This window comes from Orycteropus afer, unplaced genomic scaffold (assembly GCF_000298275.1).
Source record: "Orycteropus afer afer isolate SDZICR_OR568_19922 unplaced genomic scaffold, OryAfe1.0 scaffold00330, whole genome shotgun sequence".
Taxonomy (NCBI): Eukaryota; Metazoa; Chordata; class Mammalia; order Tubulidentata; family Orycteropodidae; genus Orycteropus; species Orycteropus afer.
In genome coordinates, this window is record NW_006921917.1 from 3,143,050 (window position 1) to 3,163,730 (window position 20,681).

At 55.5% G+C, this 20,681-nt stretch overlaps 2 protein-coding genes across 2 annotated transcripts; both read left to right on the forward strand.

The window, feature by feature from the left end:
* Nucleotides 1-4,165: 4,165 nt before the first annotated feature.
* NEURL4 (neuralized E3 ubiquitin protein ligase 4) lies at nt 4,166-16,030 on the forward strand. The gene is made up of 29 exons (XM_007952287.2): nt 4,166-4,447; nt 5,293-5,737; nt 5,957-6,022; nt 6,185-6,483; nt 6,649-6,760; nt 6,848-6,936; nt 7,675-7,747; nt 7,922-8,186; nt 8,431-8,612; nt 8,927-9,012; nt 9,137-9,299; nt 9,395-9,593; nt 9,676-9,752; nt 9,844-9,922; nt 10,244-10,413; nt 10,504-10,635; nt 11,506-11,651; nt 11,740-11,964; nt 12,060-12,158; nt 12,244-12,405; nt 12,605-12,769; nt 13,314-13,472; nt 13,807-13,986; nt 14,117-14,204; nt 14,304-14,411; nt 14,560-14,704; nt 14,863-14,975; nt 15,066-15,231; nt 15,826-16,030. Exons 1-29 carry the CDS (start codon nt 4,166-4,168, stop codon nt 16,028-16,030), a joined length of 4,680 nt encoding a protein of 1,559 aa, XP_007950478.1.
* Nucleotides 16,031-17,215: 1,185 nt separating this feature from the next.
* Nucleotides 17,216-19,554, forward strand: GPS2 (G protein pathway suppressor 2). Its single transcript, XM_007952288.2, has 10 exons — nt 17,216-17,309; nt 17,687-17,796; nt 17,877-17,989; nt 18,114-18,193; nt 18,285-18,367; nt 18,567-18,720; nt 18,824-18,913; nt 19,010-19,089; nt 19,177-19,272; nt 19,471-19,554. Exons 1-10 carry the CDS (start codon nt 17,216-17,218, stop codon nt 19,552-19,554), a joined length of 984 nt encoding a protein of 327 aa, XP_007950479.1.
* Nucleotides 19,555-20,681: the final 1,127 nt, after the last annotated feature.

Below are 20,681 nucleotides of genomic sequence, written 5' to 3' on the forward strand. Positions count from 1 at the left end.
GAAAGGAGTAAAGGAATAGGAGTGGGAGCTTGCCATGAGCCAGGCTCAGGGAGATGATGGCCTGGTGCCCTCACCTGGCTGTGATGGTGTCACTGTCATTGTCGGGGAGTTCTCAGTGGTCTTGCAATCCCAATAAGGGCTCCCCCTGTGGCCCAGCAGATGGACCTCAGTGCTTATTGGTTTCTCAATCTTCCAGGTCAAGCTGGTGGAACCTGGAAGCATCACGGATCAGGGTTGGGAGGCTTCAGGCTGTTTGTCTCAGGTCCCATGCCGCCAGCCTGACGACCCAGCCCATCTCTCACTGTTCTGCTGCTCATCATCTGCGTCCTCGAACTCTGGGTGGGAGCATGACCTCAGGTATCTTCCTTTGCTATAAAACTCCTTGCGCTGATGGTCACCCTCCTGTTCCGATGCAGAAGGAGTCAACACTGGGGATGGATTTCCGAAAGCAGAGGAATCTGTGGAGTCACCCGGATCAATGTGATTTTTGTGGCTACCTGAGGTATTCCTGACCTTAGGCTGGCTGTTACCATTGCAAGCCCACCACAGGGGGAAAGTGTAAGCCTCGGGATCTCATCTCACTTCTTATCTCTCCTCTCATTTTAGAAAAACCTTTACTGTCCTCTCTGTCCCTCATGGTTCTCTTACACTTTCATTCCTCCTCACCAGTCAGCCTTCTCTGGGTACCTTATCCTGAGCAGAGACTCTACTCCAGTTGTCCTCTGTCTACCCTGGGATCACCTCCCAGAATCACCTCCCTCTCAGGCAGCAGGACCCTGGGTATGATGCCCACTGAGGAAGAGGGACTATGGTAGAGAAGAGAATAATTGGCTCTGCACTACAGCCCCCTTGAGTCCCAGGCACCCCCCACACACACACACACACACTCCCATAGCTAACCCTTAGCTTCCGTGATGTGGTTCCTGGCCACCAGGCCCGTCTCATCTTTGACTCCTTTGGCCAGTCCTCCTGCCCAGCCTCTCTCTGCAGGTCTGGGCTCTGGGTCCAGCGCCACACCTCGACTGCCAATGACACTTGTGCTACCTTCACTGCTGTCATCATCATCCAAGGGTAGGGCTTTCTGAGTCTTGAGGTACTTCCCTTCATCATAGTGAGCCTTGCGGCGCTTGTCAAAATCACTGGAGTCTGTAAGCCAGTGTGAGAGCTTGGCTTTCCTGTCATCTGTCACCAAAGGATCTCTTTCCCTTCCCTTCCCATTCAACCCCCACCCCTCATCTCACATGTCTTGGAAGAGTCGTCTGGAGATCCTGAGCTTCTGTTATCACCGTGCTGGAGGACCTTGGGGCAGAAACTGTCCATTGTTGCAAACCTGAAGGGGAGGGAGACTAGTTGGGGACACTGGAGAGAAGAAGAGGGGCTGAGGGTAGATAGAGCCAAGCTGGCAGGACCTGGGTCTTGGCCAGACCTGATGGGAATTGTAGCTCCTCCCACTTTAGGGCCCAAGAGACAAAGCTGGCTCAGACTGCAGAGTTAACAGGTGGAGGAAGAAAGAGGCCCCACACCCCAACTGACCTCTGGCAGGACTCTCACCTCTCTGCCAGTGCCTCAGGAGTCACGGTGGGGGAAGACGCTGGGGACAGGTCTTCGTCGCTGTCCTGCAGCCTGCGGAGGAGAGGGGATCCATGCAGGGAGGCAGGCATTAGGCCAACTAGCCCTTGAGGCTACTCTGCCTCTGGCCTCCCCTCTGGCCAGGTTGAATTGGGAGGAAGAACTAGGGCTGAGGGCTCAGTACCTGTGGTAGGGAGTGCTGGGCTCGTCCACCTTTACAAATCCGTAGTCCTTGTCAATAGGGTGGTAGGTGGCCAGAATATTCATCTCATCCCAGTGCTGAGACTTCTTCCTGGTCAAAGGTGAAAGGAATGGGAACGGGTTGTTGTTGTTGTTACTATGTGCCGTCAAGTCGGACCCGACTCACAGCGACTCCTCCTTGGGTTTCCGAGGCGGTATCACTACTGAAGTAGAGCGGGTAGGGCACAGAAAAAGGGGAAGAAACGTTCTGTGATCCCATCCTCACAGCCTTCCCTCGTTCTTTCATTCAAGAAGCCTTTCTTGCACCCCTTTGTATTTTTCCACGCACAATGTGGGCAGAGGTATAGGAGGTGAGGGTAGGGTCAGACCCAATGATAACCACCTATACTTAGCAAGCATTTACTGGCCCCTGCTACTTGTAGCTTAGTGCCTAAGGCACTTGACTGCTAACCAGAAGGCTGGCGGTTCAAACCCACCAGCCACTCCTCGGAAGGAAGATGGGGCAATCTACTTCCGTAGTGATACCGCCTTGGAAACCCAAGGAGGGGTCGCTAGGAGTCGGTGCGACTCGACGGCACATAACAACAGCTGCTTTCCTCAAAAGCCCAGGACCTCGGATTTCCCATCCAATAGCCATTCACCTACTCTCAATCCTCAGGACTCCGCCCCTTCCCTCCTGGCTCCACCCTCTCTGGTGTCCGGAACCCTTCCCTCGGGGCTCCCGACTGCTTGTCAGCGGCGCCGGGACCCTTACTTCTCCTCACTGGGAGATTTCTGCATCAAGATGGAGCTGTTGTTTTTGAGGATGCTCCGTGGTCGATCCTTATAGGAGTTGTAGGGATGCGGGCATGGTGCCCCGGAACGCTGATTGCACCCCAAGTTGTACATCCCAGCTCCCCTGGACCCGGGGCTGGATGCTTCAGATACGCTGGTCCCAGGGCTGGGGGTGTTGAATCCGTCAGGATATGTGCCAGACCCAAGGCTGTGGCCCCCAACGCCCCCAAGGTGCTGGTTGGGCCCGGAACCGAGGACCACGACCCCCCCAGGGGACCGGCTGGAAGCAGGACTGCGAATTACGACTCCCCCGGGGTGCATGGAGGATCCAGAATCATGAAACAACACTACTCCAGAGGGCAACCCGGTGCCTGCCTCCACTTTTCTGAACCCTCTGGGCAACCCTCTTGTTGCCACTCCGGGGGATTCCCCGTTGAGGCCGCCAGCAGCCCCCAGAGCCTCGGGCTTCTCCATGACCCCACCCGGGGGCCACTGTCAGCTACCCTGGCCCCACCTCCCTGCTCCACATAGCCCCGCCCACGAGGCCCCGCCCCTACCGCGATGGGCGGGGTGTATTTGGGCAGAGGGTCCCCTCCCCTTCTACTGCCGGGAGCGGCTTGGGCGTTATCACCACTCTGGATATGGACCCATACTGGAAGCCCGTTTGTTCGCTCCTCCCTTTCTATTCAACCCAAAGATTTTCTTTCTTTGTCTCTAGGATTTGTTCCCGCCCTTCTTCCCCATCACTGCCCTCATCCGAATCAGCCAATCATAGCTAGGGGCCTTGTCAGGGGGCAAGAAACCTTAATTGTGACGTCACAGTTCCCCAGGCTTTGCGCGAGGATCGGAGAAGTTGGGCTGGGTGCTTGTTAACAAGGCTGGGGCATCTTTGGGAACCATCTGCACCGTTGCTTGAAACTACCTACTGGGGTTTCTTTAGATTCTTTATTCGTGGCTTTAAAAACTAAGATTTTTGTTGAATTGGCTTAAAACATCCGCGAGTTTTTGATTTTGTTTTTCAATAGCTCTACTTCTCACGAGAGGCATGGGGCAAAGTGGCGTGATTGCGACAGTGTCGCAAGTTATGTCCGGTCTCGGTAGCGTGGAAGGCAGCGACTTTCACTTATAAAGCTACCGGTTCACCTCTCCGAGTTCTCCAGATTCCGCTCACGAGGTGTTAAAGCGTGTGGCGTAAAAAAAGAAGCCTCCTCCACCTGCCGTAAAGCGAGTATTTCAAGGTGTCACCTCCCTCAACGAGAGCAGGTTCGTCGCTGTCGCAAAGCTCAAAGCGTCTGGGCGCCAGGACCCTTCCGTCGTAAAGATGCCTGTGGCATCGTTGCCTCCTTCCAAAGTCGTAAAAGTTTCCTCCTTAAGTTTTCGTCCCGCTCGTCGCCACTCCGTTACCCCGCCGTGCCGTAAAGCAGGCCTGCCCGACCCCATCGTCCTTCTGTTCCTACCGTGGTCGTCATTAGTTGCTTAGCCCGGGATGCTTCGTTACCCGGCACTGCCGTAAAGCACATCTGACTCCCGCCCCCGGTCTTATTCCCTCAGGGTGTCGGTCCTCCGCGGTTGCCACGGTGCCGCCAAGCGCGACTGTCGCGCGGCCCCGGTGTCAGCGGCGATGGCGGCAGGATCGGGTGGGAGTGGGGGCTCAGGGGGAGGCCCCGGGCCAGGGCCGGGCGGGGGTGGGGGTTCCGGCGGGAGTGGCCCAGGACCAGCGTCCTCCGGGGGTCCCAGCAGCGGAGGGGAGCTGCACCCGCGCACTGGGCGCTTGGTGAGCCTGTCGGCCTGTGGGCGTACAGCGCGGCGGCAGCAGCCGGGCCAGGAGTTTAACCACGGGCTGGTGTTGAGCCGGGAACCCTTGCGCGATGGACGCGTCTTTACCGTCCGCATCGACCGCAAGGTGCGGAGCCCGGGGGGTGGGGTGGAGCAGAGATGCTGAAAGTGGTGGGAGGGGACCAGAGGAACACGGGGTAGGGCAGCCCAGGGAGCCCACATCCGGGTACCGAGACCGAACGGACAGACCATAGGACACCAGGTGACGGGCAGGAAGGGGTCATGAGGCAGAAATGTTCAGTCTGAAAGAGACAAGGAGAGCTTGAGGAAAGACTCAGAAGACATGGGCTTATCAGTAGTATGGCAGGGCCTCCTGGAACGATTTCTTGGGTGCTGACGATGGAGAGGTGTCAGAAATATGGTGGGAGAAGAGAGAGATTAAGGGAAGGACAAACCTAGGAATAGGGCCTGAAAGATGTTGAAGGGAGAGGAAGGTGTGTGTGCTTATGTGTGATTTGATGAAGTGGCCAGCCTCACAGAGATAAAATTTGCGTGGAGTTAGCCTGGGAGAGAATTTGGCCAGGGGACAGAGAGTGATAGATGAGGACAACTGGCATGGAAAGCATATGCATTTGGGAGGTTGAGGGAGCACAGAGACTAGAGAAGCTAGAGGAGGCCAGGGGCTGAAGCCAGGGAATTCAGTGGTGGAGAAAGGAGTAGTGTGGTAGACACTGAGGGTCTAAGAACAGAACAGGGTTGCTATGGGAGAGCAGTCCAAACATGGAGAGACAAAGCACAGAAAATGACTTGTAGGTCTTTGTCTCTAGATTAGTGTCTCAGAGAGAAACAGAGCCAGTTGTCAGATATGGGAAGAGGGTGACGTAGTGACCTGTGGAATGTGGCTTCCTGGTGGTGAAAGACCCACTGGTGTCCTGTCCTGAGCTTTTCTCCACCCTCATCCCTCTATCACAGGTCAACTCCTGGAGTGGCTCCATTGAGATCGGGGTGACGGCACTGGACCCCAGTGTCCTGGACTTTCCAAGCAGTGCCACGGGGCTGAAGGGGGGCTCCTGGGTAGTGTCCGGCTGCTCAGTGCTGCGGGATGGGCGCTCTGTGCTGGAGGAGTATGGTCAGGACTTGGACCAGCTTGGGGAAGGGGACCGTGTGGGCGTGGAGCGCACCGTGGCTGGGGAGCTGCGGCTCTGGGTGAATGGGCGGGATTGTGGTGTGGCTGCCACAGGCCTGCCTGCTCGCGTCTGGGCTGTTGTGGACCTTTATGGCAAGTGCACGCAGATCACTGTGCTACCCGCTGAGCCGGGCTTCAGCCCCCCTACTCCCATCCCTATGCCTCCCCTTGAGCCTTCTGCTCCCCCTGAAGATTCTGCCTTGGCTGAGCAAGGGACCTCTGGGGATGAAGGTAAGAATACAATTGGAGTGGTGGTGGAGGGGTGGGGATAGAGAATGGCTGAAGGAATAGGGGAGATGGAGTGACAAGTGAGGCTGGGTGTGGGCAGGGCCACTCAGACTCCCTAGTTAGTTGAAGAGGAGAGCAGCACCTACAGGAGGGGCTCTCTTGGCTGAGGGTCCTGAAGCAGGGGCTGAACCCTTACTCCCCTTATTCTCACCTGGTTCCCAGTCTTCACGGTGTCCCCAGCGCAGGCCCGGCCAGAGATGTTTCCTAACAGCCTTGAGTCGCAAAATGGTGAGGGCTTGGGGAAGCTCAGGGAAGGGGAGTGGGAAGTGAGGTGGACAAGGGTAAGGTCTGTGGGAGAGCTTGGGGGGGGGAGATAGGAGATTGGTAGGGAGAGCTTGCTGATCTGAAGGGGGTAGAGTATCATTTCCGCTTCTTTCCTCTATCCTGTAGACTTTGCCAGCATGGAGCTTTCTGAAGTAGTGAGCAATGCCATCCTGTCTGCCTACAATGGGGGGCTCCTGAATGTGAACCTGAGCTCCCCACCAGCAGGAGAAGGGCCAGGGTCTAGCTGTGCTGCCACCTCACCCATCCTCACTTCCAATGATGCCCTGCTCTTTCATGAGAAGTGTGGGACCCTCATAAAACTCAGCAACAATAATAAGACAGCTGAGCGCCGCCGGCCCCTAGACGAATTCAACAATGGTGTTGTCATGACCAACCGCCCCCTTCGGGACAATGAGATGTTTGAGGTGTGTAAGATCCTGGGGTCTGATTGGCTCCTCACCCAGTCAGCTAAAGATGTAGTGCCTTGTCCTTGATGTTGGGAGGGTGGAGGCTGGGGAAGTTCCAATGAGTAATTTTCCCTTCTCTGTGTTTACATTCTTTAACCTCCCTCTGCTGTTATTCCACTCAAGATCCGCATTGACAAGCTCGTAGACAAGTGGTCAGGCTCCATTGAGATTGGCGTCACCACCCACAATCCCAACAGCTTGGAGTACCCAGCCACCATGACCAACCTTCAGTCAGGTATCAGATAGGGGTGGGGGTGCAAGCCTAGGGGTTGCTGAGGGGAAGGAAGACTATACCCTAACCAGAATGTCCCCCTTCACTCAGGTACCATCATGATGAGTGGCTGCGGGATCCTGACCAATGGCAAGGGCACCCGTCGGGAGTACTGTGAGTTCAGCCTGGATGAGCTGCAGGTGAAGGTGGGCCCTGAGCTTCTAGCCCCTCTCCAGGAGCCACAGGCACTCTGTCACCGCCTTGGCATGGCGGTCTCTTCTGGGACCTAAAGCAAGTCCCTTTATCCTGAGCCTGAAGATTCCTTCTGAGAAGGCAGGTTGCCTAACAGTCAGGCACTCATGTTTTAGAATCAAATAGGTTCAGTATTTCTTACTGTCTTGCCATTTGCAGTGGTGACCTGAGGCAAGAAGCTTATTCTCTTTAGTTTTTGGGTTTTTTTCCCCCTAATCTCTAAAATGAAGCTATTATTACAGTAAAACATGCAAAAGCTAGAGCCTGTATAAGGCAGAAAGCCGTCAGAAAAAGAAAACTCAAGTATTTTCCACTAATAGAGAATGATTGAAAAGTGGTAAGATTGCACCCTGTCAAAGACCTTATGAAACCTGGAAAAAGAAGGCAGTCCCACTGAGTTCAGGCTCTCACAGGTTTCACTATTTATTTTGTAGATAGTTTTGATGGTTAAACACAATGTTTGATGCATATTGTTAGTATTCAGTAGACATTGAATTGTCATGTCCAGAAAGTGGGGACCCACAGGCTACCCTGCTTATGCTCCAGGGTGATCTGAGACCATGAGAATACCTTCTGGAGCAACTTCCCTGTGGAATGGGGTGATGGGAAGGCTCCAGGATATCACTCCAAGTCTACACCCTGACTATGGTGGATTCTAGACCCAATTATTTTTCTCCTTTGAACAGGAGGGTGATCACATTGGTCTCACAAGGAAGTCCAACTCTGCCCTGCACTTTTTCATTAATGGCATTGATCAAGGTGAGGGGAAGCTCCAGGAGGGCTGCTGGGCCAGGCTTTTGGGGGTGGAGTGGGGACTGGGGTCTGCACCCCTTCCTGCTGTCTGCACCCCTTCCTGCTGTCTGCACCCCTTCCTGCTGTCTCCCTGCCGCTTCCCCCCTAAATCCTCCATTCCTTTGCCTTTTGCCCCCATAGGTGTGGCTACTCCATTGACGCCCCCAGTAGTGTATGGTGTGGTGGACTTGTATGGGATGGCAGTGAAGGTGACCATCGTCCACAATAACAACCACAGTGATCGTCTGCGCCGGAACAACGCCATCCTGCGGGCGCTGTCCCCTGAGGGTGCTCTCCGCCGTGCTGTTCCTGCTGCCCAGGCGGAACCCGAGCGCCTGCTCTTCCACCCCAACTGTGGGCAGAAGGCTGCCATAACCCACGAGGGACGCACTGCCCTGAGGCCCCAGTATGGCCCATGGGGTGGGGAGAAGCTTGCAGAAGGGCCTCTAATGGGATTGGGGATAGATATGTGTGGTGGGAGGTAGAAGGAAATGGTCTGGGGTGTCCTAGACAGGAAGGGGGAACCTCCTGGGCTGAAGTTTAGCTGGTTGGCTTGGAGCAGTAGGGGTGAGGCAGGCTCATTGGGAAGGAGCTTTGGCATGCTCGCAGTATGTGTTGGGGATCTGAGTGCCCGCTTCCTCTGCCCTCAGTGCCACTGATGACTTCAATCATGGTGTGGTGCTGAGTAGCAGGGCCCTGCGGGACGGAGAGGTGTTCCAGGTGCGCATCGACAAGATGGTGGACAAATGGGCTGGCTCCATTGAGATCGGTGTCACCACCCACAACCCTGCCTACCTCCAGTTGCCCTCCACCATGACCAATCTGCGCTCTGGTGAGCTCCCAGGAAGGGCCAGGCGAGGGTAGGGTCCAGGAAGAAAGCTGTCCCCGCAGCCCTGGCATTGTTCTCCAGCCTTTTGTCACTTGTCACACTTGTGACGACTCATTCAGTGGCTGGAGAGTGCCATGTGGACAGGGCCTGTGACTGACTTGGAAACTACAGTTTTCTTGTCCTGCTCAGGTAAGAAAGCCCGCTGTCAAAAGGCAGGCTGGGTTATCTGGGCTTGGAGCAGTGAGTTGGGGACTGCTCTTTGAAAGAGGGAGCCCTATCTTTTCCTTCATGTCCTCTGCCATTCCTTATCCCCTTAGGGACCTGGATGATGACTGGGAATGGGGTGATGCACAATGGGACAACCATCTTGGATGAATATGGGCACAACCTGGACCGCCTCAAGGTGGGAGAGTGGGTGTAACGCCAGGTGGCAGCAATGGAGGCAGTAGGGAAGGCAGGGCTGGTGCAGGACCAGCCCAGGCCGGGACTCTGCCTGACTCCTCACTCCAGCCCCCCTTTCTTCCAAGGCAGGGGACACGGTGGGCGTGGTGCGGCGGGAGGACGGGACTCTGCACTTCTTTGTCAATGGGATGACCCAGGGCCCTGCTGCCTGGAATGTGCCCCCAGGCGTCTATGCTGTCGTGGATCTCTATGGCCAGGCGGCCCAGGCCACCATTGTGGACGACGTGGGTGAGGGCCGGGCTGGGCAGGGGCAGGGAGTTAGGGTGGCCTTGGGAGCCCTTGGAGACAGCTCTGTGCTTCATGGGTAACGTCCACTCTTGCAGAGGTGCCTCCAGTCCCTGAGCCACTCCCTGAGGGAAACAACCAGATGTCTCCCAGCTCCCCATCATCAGGGGCCGGGGGCTCCGACCTACGCTTTCACCAGCTGCACGGCAGTAATGCAGTTATCACAAATGGGGGCCGCACCGCGCTCCGCCACAACTGCCGCAGCGAGTTCAACGATGCCATTGTTATTTCCAACCGGTCGGTGTCTGGACCTCCTGTTTCCTTCCTACTGTCTCAGCCACCCAAGCAGGCCCTCTCTGATCATCATATCCCCTGGCAGGGCCCTGCGGGATGGAGAGCTGTTTGAAATTGTCATTCAGAAGATGGTGGACCGCTGGTCAGGCTCCATTGAGGCTGGTGAGGGGCGTCTGTGTATGTGCTGGTACACGGGGTTGCTGGAAGCCGTTTGCTGGGGAGTCAGCCCTGACCCACTCCTGCATCCTCCCAGGAGTGACTGCTATTCGGCCTGAAGACCTTGAATTCCCCAACACTATGACAGACATTGACTATGATACGTGGATGCTCAGGTTGGGTTGCCTGCTTTTGGGAACGGTTGGGCTGGGCTGGCCAGAGCTGTCTGGGATGAGGAAAGCAGGGTTTGGGGACTCTGGTGGCTCCAGGGGATCTTATTGCTCCCTCCTCTTTTCAGTTTTGGTAAGCTCCCCAGCCCTGTAGGGACTTCAGCCCTACTCCCTTGTATGGTAGCTCTTGCTAAGATAAGATTGGGCCTCAGATCCAGGTCAACACCCCAAGCCAAGGCCGTAGAGGTTCTGACAGGCAGTGACTGGCCAGGGGCCTGTGTGGAGATGAAAGTAGGAAGCTGACCTACCCCTTCTACCATCCCCCAGCGGCACAGCCATCATGCAAGATGGTAACACGATGCGCAACAACTATGGGTGTGACCTGGATGCGCTGGGCACGGGTGCTCGCATTGGGATGATGCGGACTGCCAAGGGTGATCTGCACTATTTCATCAATGGCCAGGACCAAGGTGCCGCCTGCTCAGGCTTGCCTCCGGGTAAAGGTGACTACATTGTGGCTTTCAACCTGCCCACACTCACCTCATCTCACCGGGCTGTTGGACTTCTGACCCTCTTTTTCCACCCAGAGGTGTACGCAGTAGTGGATCTGTATGGCCAGTGTGTCCAAGTGTCTATCACCAATGCCACCGGCCCCATGGACAACAGCCTGGCAACCAGCAACACTGCCACTGAGAAGTCATTCCCCCTGCACTCTCCAGGTTCTGCTGGCAGGGAGGGAGAGAGGGGGAGAGAGCTGGATTTGCCTGCTGTGGGATTCAGGGTGCAGTGTATCCAGGGAGGGAAGCTATTCAAAGATAAGGTGGCTGGAGGCAAAAGGGAGGGAACAACCCAGGGTGGGAAGTGGCCAAAGGTGGGAATCCATTACTCCTGGCACACACAGCCTGGACACTCCTGCCACCAAAGGGCCAGGACAGCATAAGCTGGGTGTCTCAGTTATGTAGTGCTGCTATAACAGATAGGCGCTCTGGTGGCATAGTTCCTAAGGCATTCGACTGGTAACCAGAAGCCATACTGCAAGTGGGTGGCTTTAACAAGCAAATTGATTTTCTCATAGTTTAGGAGCTAGAAGTCTGAACTGAGGGTGTCAAGTCTAGGGAAAGGCTTTCTCTCATTGTTGGCTTTGGAGGAGGCCCTTGTCTCTTCCGAACTTCTGCTCTTGGCAGTCTTCCTGTGGCTTGGCATCCCTCTTCCTCTGTCTTTGCTTATATAATCTCTCATATCTCAGATGAGATTAATTCAACACATGTCCTATGTTAATCCTATCTTATTAACATAACGAAGACAACCCATTCCCAAGTGGCGTTGTAATCACAGGCATAAAGATTAGGATTTATAGCACATATTTTTTGGGGACACAATCCAACCCATAATAATGGGCATACCGGGCTAGGGAGTGAGTACTGTTCTGACAAAAATAGGTGTCAGGAGGTCCTGAAGGAGTAATGGCAAATGGGTTCTTTTGTCTACTTCCTATCTCACCTGAAGTCTGTGCTGTTTTTTGTGCCAATTTCTTGCTTGAAGCTTGGTGGCCTGCTCCTACCCCTTCCTCTGGTGTCCTCTTTCCACAGTGGCTGGCGTGGCCCACCGTTTCCACAGTACTTGTGGCAAGAATGTCATCCTTGAGGAGGATGGCACAAGAGCAGTGCGTGCAGCTGGCTATGCTCATGGCCTCGTCTTTAGCACTAAGGAGCTCAAGCCTGACGAAGTCTTTGAGGTGGGCCGTGGACATGTGACACTTGTAACAGACTGTTTCTACCCTTCTGCCCCAGTTAGTGCCGCCTAATGTGGTCTCTCTGTTGCAGGTGAAAGTGGAAGAGCTGGACGAGAAGTGGGCAGGTTCCCTCCGGCTGGGACTGACCACACTACCACCAGGGGAGATGGGGACCGGGGCAGGAGGCGGCCCAGGGCTGCCGCCCTCCCTGCCAGAGCTGCGGACTAAGACCACTTGGACAGTGTCTAGCTGTGAAGTGAGGCGCGACGGGCAGCTCCAGAGGATGAACTATGGCCGGAACCTCGAGAGGCTGGGGGTGAAGCAACCTGCTCGCTCTGAGGGTGGGGCTGGGGCTAGGGTTGGTAGGGAGAAGTGGACTAAGGATGTGTCCTGGTCCCACCTTGGTCCTAGGTGGGCAGCCGTGTAGGCATTCGTCGGGGAGCAGATGACACAATGCACATCCTGGTAGACGGAGAGGATATGGGACCTGCAGCCACTGGCATTGCCAAGGTAGACCTAAGACCTTCCTTGGGTTTTGAGAGTGGGGTGAGGGCTCCTGTTAGTCTCTGACTTCCTGTGGCTTGTGTGCCCCTAGAACGTGTGGGCTGTGCTGGATCTGTATGGGCCAGTACGGAGTGTGTCTATTGTCAGCTCCACGAAGGTGGAGGAGCCAGAAGGCACCCAGCCTCCTTCCCCCAGCTCAGACACTGGCAGTGAAGGCGAGGAGGACGATGAAGGCGAGGAGCACGCGCTGGGAGTAAGAGGCTGCAGCAGGGCCTGCTGGGCTCAGGGATGGGCAGTTGGTGGGTCACTGGACACCAGGTCTCTTTTGCTGTCTCTGACCCAGGATACTGCTGGACAAGCAGAGACTCATGGTCAAGCTCATCGTAACTTCAAGGGGGTGGGTCGGGCACAGCCTCAGCCACCCTAGCAGCTCAGTCTCTTCTCTACACCAGGGCCAGAATCAAGTGGCCATTATGCCCACAGCCCTTGAGTTCCTGGAGAACCATGGGAAGAACATCCTTTTATCCAATGGGAACCGTACAGCCACACGGGTAGCCAGCTACAACCAGGGCATTGTGGTCATCAACCAGCCCCTGGTGCCCCAGCTGCTGGTCCAGGTGGGCCTTGTTTCCATACTCCTATTCTTTTACTTCTAGTGACCTAGACCCAACCTTTACAGGTTGAGGGACAAGTGGCAGGCAGACCCTTTGCATGAAGTTCCTGGGCTTTTGTTCATACTCTGTAGTGGGGATTGCCAATCAATCACCCCATTTGCCCCCTAGATAGCTAAGGGCTGTGATGAGAGAAGCAGTGGGGAGGGGCTAGGGAAGTCCAGAGGTGATGCCTGATCCTGTGTATGGGAATAGGGAAGGAGGCGGTGCTTTCTGCTGCAAACTGAAAGGTATGTGAAAGTTAGCCGGGTAAAGGAAGCACCTTGGCATGAGGGTCCCTGCAGAGGCAACAGTAAGACTAGGTGCAAAGGGAAGGAAACAGCTGAAGGTGTGGCCTCTAGTCCCTCTAAGCGTGAGCACAGGCAGCATCCCAGGCCACCTGTGGGGAAATGCAATTATCCCTTTCTGGTGGGTGAGGAACCTACTTCTGTTGCCTGGGTGGCCCCTTCCCAGGAGGCCATGACAGGGGAGTAGTTACTGTCTCCCCCAGGTGCGGATTGACTTCCTGAACCGACAGTGGACGTCTTCCCTTGCCCTGGGAGTCATCACCTGTCCACCAGAGAGGCTCAACTTCCCTGCTTCTGCCTGTGCCCTCAAACGGGCAGCCTGGCTGCTTCGGGGCCGTGGCGTCTTCCACAACGGTCTCAAAGTAAGGAGGGAGTTAGCGAGAACGGAGAGGAGAGGCCAGACAAAAAGGGGAGTGGGCCCTTAGCTCTGGACATGGGACCAAGAGAATAAAGAGAGACTGCTCCATGCCTGGCCCTATACTGGGTGGGCAAGGGGAGGAGTGTCATTAACTGTCTCAGTTCCAGGCTGATCCCCTCTTCCTGTCCGTGCTGTTGAGAATGTCACAGTTGGGGGAATGGGAGGTAACTGAAGTAGGGCAGCATGGAAGCAAGCCCAGGGTCTGGTGCTGCAGCTGTGCGGGGGGCGGGGCGCTGGTAGAGGCTGGTCTCTGGAAGACAGCAGGTCTCTCCTCCCAGATCTGTGAGAAGTTGGGGCCAAATCTGGACACGTGTCCCGAAGGTACCATCCTGGGACTGCGGCTGGACAGTTCTGGGGGGCTGCACCTCTATGTCAATGGGGTAGACCAGGGGGTGGCTATGCCAGATATCCCCCAGCCCTGCCATGCACTCGTGGACCTCTATGGGCAGTGTGAGCAGGTCAGTGGCAACGGAGGGGGTGTTGGGGAGACTGGGTTTTTGGACTGAAGGGGCAGGCTATGGTCAGAACAGGGGCTCAGCCTGCCCGAGGGCTGCCCAAGAGCTGGTTGACCACTCCTCTCCCCTGCAGGTGACAATCGTGAGCCCTGAACCAGGGGCTGCCAGTGGCAAGGGTGCTGCAACTCAAGGGGACATGGAGAAAGCTGACATGGTGGACGGTGAGACAGCTTGAAGGAACCAGGCTCTGACATCCACACCCCATACCCCAGCATTTGTAGCCCCAGCTCCTGTCACCGATTCTACCTCTGCTTCCTCAGGTATTAAGGAGAGTGTATGCTGGGGGCCGCCCCCAGCTGCTAGTCCTCTAAAGAGCTGCGAATACCATGCCCTTTGCTCCCGTTTCCAAGAGTTGCTGCTGCTTCCTGGTGAGTTCCCAATTCTTGCCTGAATCCGCCTCATTCCCAGGCCAGTCCAGGGTGATGCCCAGGGCCCTGGAGACCATTGGGAAGAGTGTAGCATGGTCGGGACCCAGGGCGGGAGCCACAGCATCAAGCCTGCCGCTCTCTCCTGCAGAGGATTATTTCATGCCTCCACCCAAGCGTAGCCTATGCTACTGTGAGTCTTGCCGGAAGCTTCGAGGGGATGAGGCCCACAGGCGCCGAGGCGAACCCCCCCGGGAGTACGCCCTGCCCTTTGGTTGGTGCAGGTTCAACCTCAGGTACTGTGGGTAGGGTCATGCATTCCCCTTACTTACTATCCCTTTCCCTTTTGAGAAAGGTGGGCCCACGAGGGCATAGAAGTATAGAACTTCCTGTCTAGGTGGTGACTCTGGGGGAACCAGTAACCATTTCTCTGCTCCATCTCTCCATCGTCTAGGGTGAATCCCCACCTGGAGGCTGGGACTCTAACCAAGAAGTGGCATATGGCTTATCATGGGAGCAACGTGGCAGCCATACGAAGGGTGCTAGACCGAGGGGAGCTGGGAGCAGGTACTGTGGAGCCAGCTGAGGTGGGGCAGGTTGGACCTGTGGGCCATGGGAGGTATGAAAAGGGCTGTCCTCACCCATTCATCCCCACAGGCACTGCCTCCATCCTGAGCTGTCGACCCTTGAAGGGAGAGCCTGGGGTGGGGTTTGAGGAGCCTGGCGAGAACTGTGCACCTCCTCGGGAGGAGCAGCCCCCTCCAGTACTGCTTTCCCCCTCCCTTCAATATGCTGGGGCCGGGACCCTGGCATCCAAAGTGCAGTGAGTATGCAGGAGGGGTCGGGTCAAACTGAGAGGGGACCTAGGGCCACTGGTCTCTCATGATTTGCCTTCCCTTTTCTCCACTGTCTTGCTCAGTTCCTCAGTCTCTTGAATGTTTCATTTATTCATTGAACAAATAGCACTTACTTTGTGCTACCTCAGTGAACAAAAAAAAAGGACCTCCTCTCGTGGAATTATGTCTTTTTCTCTAGAATATGTTTAGGTATAATAAGTAGTTAGTGGTAAGTACTATGAAAAAAAAAGAAAAAGTAGGGAGTGAAGTGGACCAGAAGTGCAGTTGGTAGTAGGTATTAAATAGGTGAGTCAGGGTAGCATCATTGAGAAAGTGAGATTTCAGCAGACTTGAAGGGCACAGGCAGATGCCACCTCCAGTGGGCAGGTGATGACTCCAGGATGAGGGAAGACTTCCACTGTTAGCAAGGCAGATAGTGAAAGATTTTAAGTAGAGAAAACAGCTAGTCCTTAAGGTGAGACTATTTCCTAGAAACAGCAAGACCAGTGTGGTTGGAGCTGAGTTCACAACGACTGAGGTGATGAGTTCCAGAGTTGTCATTCCCCTATCTCGTCTGACAGATTCCGGGATCCCAAATCCCAGCGGACGCACCAGGCCCAGGTGGCATTCCAGGTGTGTGTGCGCCCAGGCTCCTACACACCTGGGCCCCCCTCTGCTGCCCTTCAAGAGCCTCCTGATCCTCACTTCAGTCCAGCTGAACTGGAGTGGGTAACCAAGGAAAAGGGAGCCACACTCCTCTATGCCCTGCTGGTACGGGTGGAATGAGGGGTGAGACCCCACTACTACAAGCACAGTTGGGCCCTGGGCCCGTGGACTCTGGGTAACGACTGCCTCCACCTCATTCCAATGACCCACGGCATGCCCGGGTGCTCAGTCTCCACAGATGCGCGGGAGCACGCAGGCAGGCTTGGATTTAGATGGGAAGTGGAGCACATCTCCGTGCCCAGCTGCGCAGAACATCCCTCTGATGTGAGGGAGACTGTGGGGAGCCCAGCTCCATGCCCTGGGTGCCCCTCTTCATGCACTGATCTGGGGAACAAGACTCCCTATCACCTCCCTCCCCATATCACTTAATTTATTTCCGTTTTATTTTTTTGGTTACTGTGAATCCCACAGGAGACTCTCCCTGTGCCCCACATGAAGCTGCTTTTTCCGAGGGCCACCGGGCGGGGAGTAGGGAGGGGCGGGCGAGGTAAAGATGGGGGCCCTCTGTACAGGTATTACTGACTCTGATTTCTAAAGAGCCAATAAACACCGTCTCAGAACATCCACCTCTGCGTCTCAGTCTTGAGTTCCTCTTGGAAGCGCCCCTGCCCCCGGGACTGTCGCAGTGCACCGAGCCCTGGAAGGGCAGACGGTGAAGCGCAGCCCGGCGAAGTAGAGGGCTGCGGCCGACAGAGGCAGGACCGCCTCCGGGCGTCTGTAATGGTGAGACCGTTTCACAATGGGCCGGAAGCCGTAGCCAAAGATCGATTTACTACTTGCACAGCTGCGCGTCCGGAGCCAGGCGGAAGGGTTTGGATGCCACGGGCACCCGTCGTCCATCGTCTCTGTCTGTTTCTCTCTATCCTACCCATACTGCAGCTGCATTCTTGACCCGGAAGAACTAGTTCTACTTGCCGGATGTGACGAAAGCAACTGAGGCGCCCAGGAGGCCGCGGAAAAGGAGCAAAGCAGGCGGGTAGGGAGGGATTGGCGCTTGGGACTGGCGAGGAGGGGGCGGGAACGCTGAGGCTAGAGCCCCTGGCTTTGCCCGCGCTCGCAGCCGAGCCGTAGGTGCGGCCGGGCCGGCCAGGCGCCCAGGATACGTAACTGGGGCAGCGAGTGGACGGGCTTCCTCTCGGCCAGGCGCGGTCCCCTGAGCACCCGCCTCCCCGCAGGCCCTGTCCGAGGTCTGGCATTCAGTAACAACAGTCGGGCGGCCACGGCCCGGGCGTTCCCGGCGACACCATGCCCGCGCTCCTGGAGCGCCCCAAGCTTTCCAACGCCATGGCCAGGGCGCTGCACCGGCACATCATGATGGAGCGGGAGCGCAAGCGGCAGGGTGAGCTGGGGCTAAAGTAGGCGGGCCCACAGTCCTGGGAAGCACTCCTAGCCCAGGGCTGACTTCCACCTACCTTCCGACCGGTGTGCCGACCGCCGAGGCTGGAGGAGGGAGGAACAGCCCCGTTTGTTATGTCTAGAGGCTGGGTCTATGCTTCAGTCTTGAGCTGGGAAGGACCTTGGAGAGCACCTAATAGCATTTTCATCTCCTTCCCTGTTGCAGTGATGGGGAAACCTATGCCCCCCAAAGGAAAAGAACTATTGCCAAGGGCCTACTGTAACGTTGGGATAATCAGTTTCTGCTGGCTTTCAATGTCCTAACTTTTTTTAATTTTAACTACCCTGGTACTTTCCTATTCTGCCTGACTCTTCCTCCAGAGGAGGAAGAGGTGGACAAGATGATGGAACAGAAGATGAAGGAAGAGCAGGAGAGGAGAAAGAAAAAGGAGATGGAAGAGAGAATGTCACTAGAGGAGACTAAGGAGCAAGTAAGCAGTCCCTTGGTCCCTCTCACCTCTGACTTCTTCCCTTGGCTTTCCTGCTTTCCTCATCTACTCTCCACTTCCAGATTCTGAAGTTGCAGGAGAAGCTTTTGGCCCTACAGGAAGAAAAGCATCAGCTTTTCCTCCAGCTCAAGAAAGTCTTACATGAGGAAGAAAAACGGAGACGAAAGGAGCAGAGGTGGGTCCTGAAAGCTAAAAATAAAATTGTGAGGAAATTGAAACTGGAGTCAGGTAACCAAAGATCAGTGTTTAATAGGAAGAGGGAGCACCTGTCCTTGATTTTGACCCACCTGCCTTTCCAGTGACCTGACCACCCTGACATCAGCTGCATACCAGCAAAGCCTGACCGTGCACACAGGAACGCACCTCCTCAGTATGCAGGGTGAGGACAAGAGAGACTGTGGGACAAAATTAAACTTCCTGGGGGTTGCATCCTCCCATTTCAGCATCATAAAGACCCTATCCCTATCTAGGGAGCCCTGGAGGACACAATCGCCCAGGCACCCTTATGGCAGCTGACAGAGCCAAACAGATGTTTGGACCTCAAGTGCTTACTGTGAGTGAAGCAGAGTTGAGTCTAGACTTTACATTTTCCTATTGCTTTTACTCAGAGCTCAGCATTCTTGCTGCCAGTATTGAAATCAGGAGTGTATTCAGCATTTATTGTACGGGTAGGAATGGGTACTACAGAAATGCGTAATTCACTGTCTGCTTTCAAGGGGTTGACAAGCAGAGTTCTCATCCTCCCTCCTTAGACCCGGCACTACGTGGGCTCGGCAGCTGCTTTTGCAGGGACCCCAGAACATGGGCAATTCCAAGGCAGCCCAGGAGGGGCCTATGGTACTGCTCAGCCCCCACCTCACTATGGGCCGACACAGCCAGCTTATAGTCCTAGTCAGCAGCTCAGAGGTGAGCAGTGGGAAGATGGAGGGGACTTGGGTGTGAGCTTCAGAGGGAAGTGTGTTAGCAACGGGTCTTTGGAGTCTCTAATGGCTATGCCTGCCTTTCTCAGCACCGTCAGCGTTTCCTGCAGTGCAGTACCTGTCTCAGCCACAGCCACAGCCCTATGCCATGCACGGCCACTTTCAGCCCACCCAGACAGGTGATACCCCACACAGGAGCCCCAGCTCCATGGGCCCTCTCTTCCTCCCTGTCCTATTCTGTTCATTTCACAAACCCCTTCCTCCTCCCCCTCTAGGGTTTCTTCAGCCTGGGGGTGCCTTGTCCTTGCAAAAGCAGATGGAACATGCTAACCAGCAGACTGGCTTCTCTGACTCAGTAAGTGTGGAGCAATGGGAGGCCAGGGTAAGGACTATGCCAAAGGAAGTCCAGGCTGCCTCAGGCCCCCACTCTGTTCTCTCGTAGTCCTCCCTGCGCCCCATGCACCCCCAGGCTCTGCACCCAGCCCCTGGACTCCTTGCCTCCCCCCAGCTCCCTGTGCAGATGCAGCCAACAGGAAAGGTGAGGAGAATCATCATATGGTTGTAATCTCGGTATTACCAGGGAGACAGGATTAGGATTGGGTAGGACAAGTGGTGGCCCCCACTCACTACCTGGTTGTTCCTTTCCTGGGGGTGCGATGGGTGGAAACCAATAAGGGTATCAAGTGGAGAGGAGAGTATCCACACTGATGAAAGCCCTCATGTCATCACTTACCAGTCGGGCTTTGCAGCTACCAGCCAACCTGGCCCTCGGCTTCCTTTCATTCAGCACAGCCAGAACCCACGTTTCTACCACAAGTGACCATCAGATTTTTATCTTCAACCTCACCCTCAAACCATGGATGAGGGCTCCCCTTCTTGTGTGTCCCAGACCAATAAAATCTACCTGCCACTGCCCCTGGCTGCTGCTGTTTGTGTTGGCTCCAACCCAACTATCTAGAACAAGCCAGGGCTGCCTGGGATGGAGAGGCAGCTGGCTTGTAGGTCCAGAGCTCATTGGGACAGTAGATTAGTTAACTAAGTTGCAAGTTCAATCGGTTCCTGGCTTCTGAATATACACTGTAGACAGCAAGGGCTCATTTACCTCAAACCCTAAAAGAAACAGCTGAATTGGGGCCTTCATATTAAACTTGTTTTATTCAGGTTTGATTTTAACAAATGTGTCGGGGAGAGAGCCCGCAGGAAAGGGTGAAGCCCATGGGGGCAGGGCCCTCCCAGATGCCTGAGGAGGGGGCAGGTCCCCTCCCCTCTCCTCCTCTTCCCTCCCCATCTAAAGGGGCTTGGGGAGAGATACAGGCAGGGGAGGGGGCTGGTCCCCAGTCTGTGGGGGTGGTGGTTGGGGGAATGGGCTACAGGATACAGGGGACCAGACCAAGGACAAGTGAGGGAAGGACAGAGGACCATTTGTCAGAATCCACAGCGTTCTGATTTCAGGTTGAATTAAAAAAAAAAAAAAAAAAAAACACACTAAACCACAAGCAGCACCTGCCCCCTTTCCCCCACCTGGGCTGTAGTGCGAGGGGAGAAGGAGGGCAGCTTCACCAATGCCATTACTCGCTCCTGGCCAAGGGAGCAGGGTGAAGGGCAGGGGTCCCCGACAGATTGGGGTGGGGGTGGGAAGAAACCAAAATAAAACATCAAATAAATCGTGTAGGAGTCCAGCCAAAGGCCAGGCCAGAGCTGGGCCAGGCTGGGGGAGGGGGCCTTTGCAGGCTCCAGGATCACTGCTGCCACCACCGCCACCCTGGGTAGGAGAGAGAAACCAGGTTAATACCTTCAACACAGGAGATAAGGTTGGGAGGATGGGACCAGACTAGGGGCAAAATAAGCCTCAGACCATTTAAGACTAGTGAAGCTCTTTGATAGGGACAACAAAATGCACGTGAGGGACAGGGACCATCGCACTTACCTGGGAGCCAGTTATTTTGC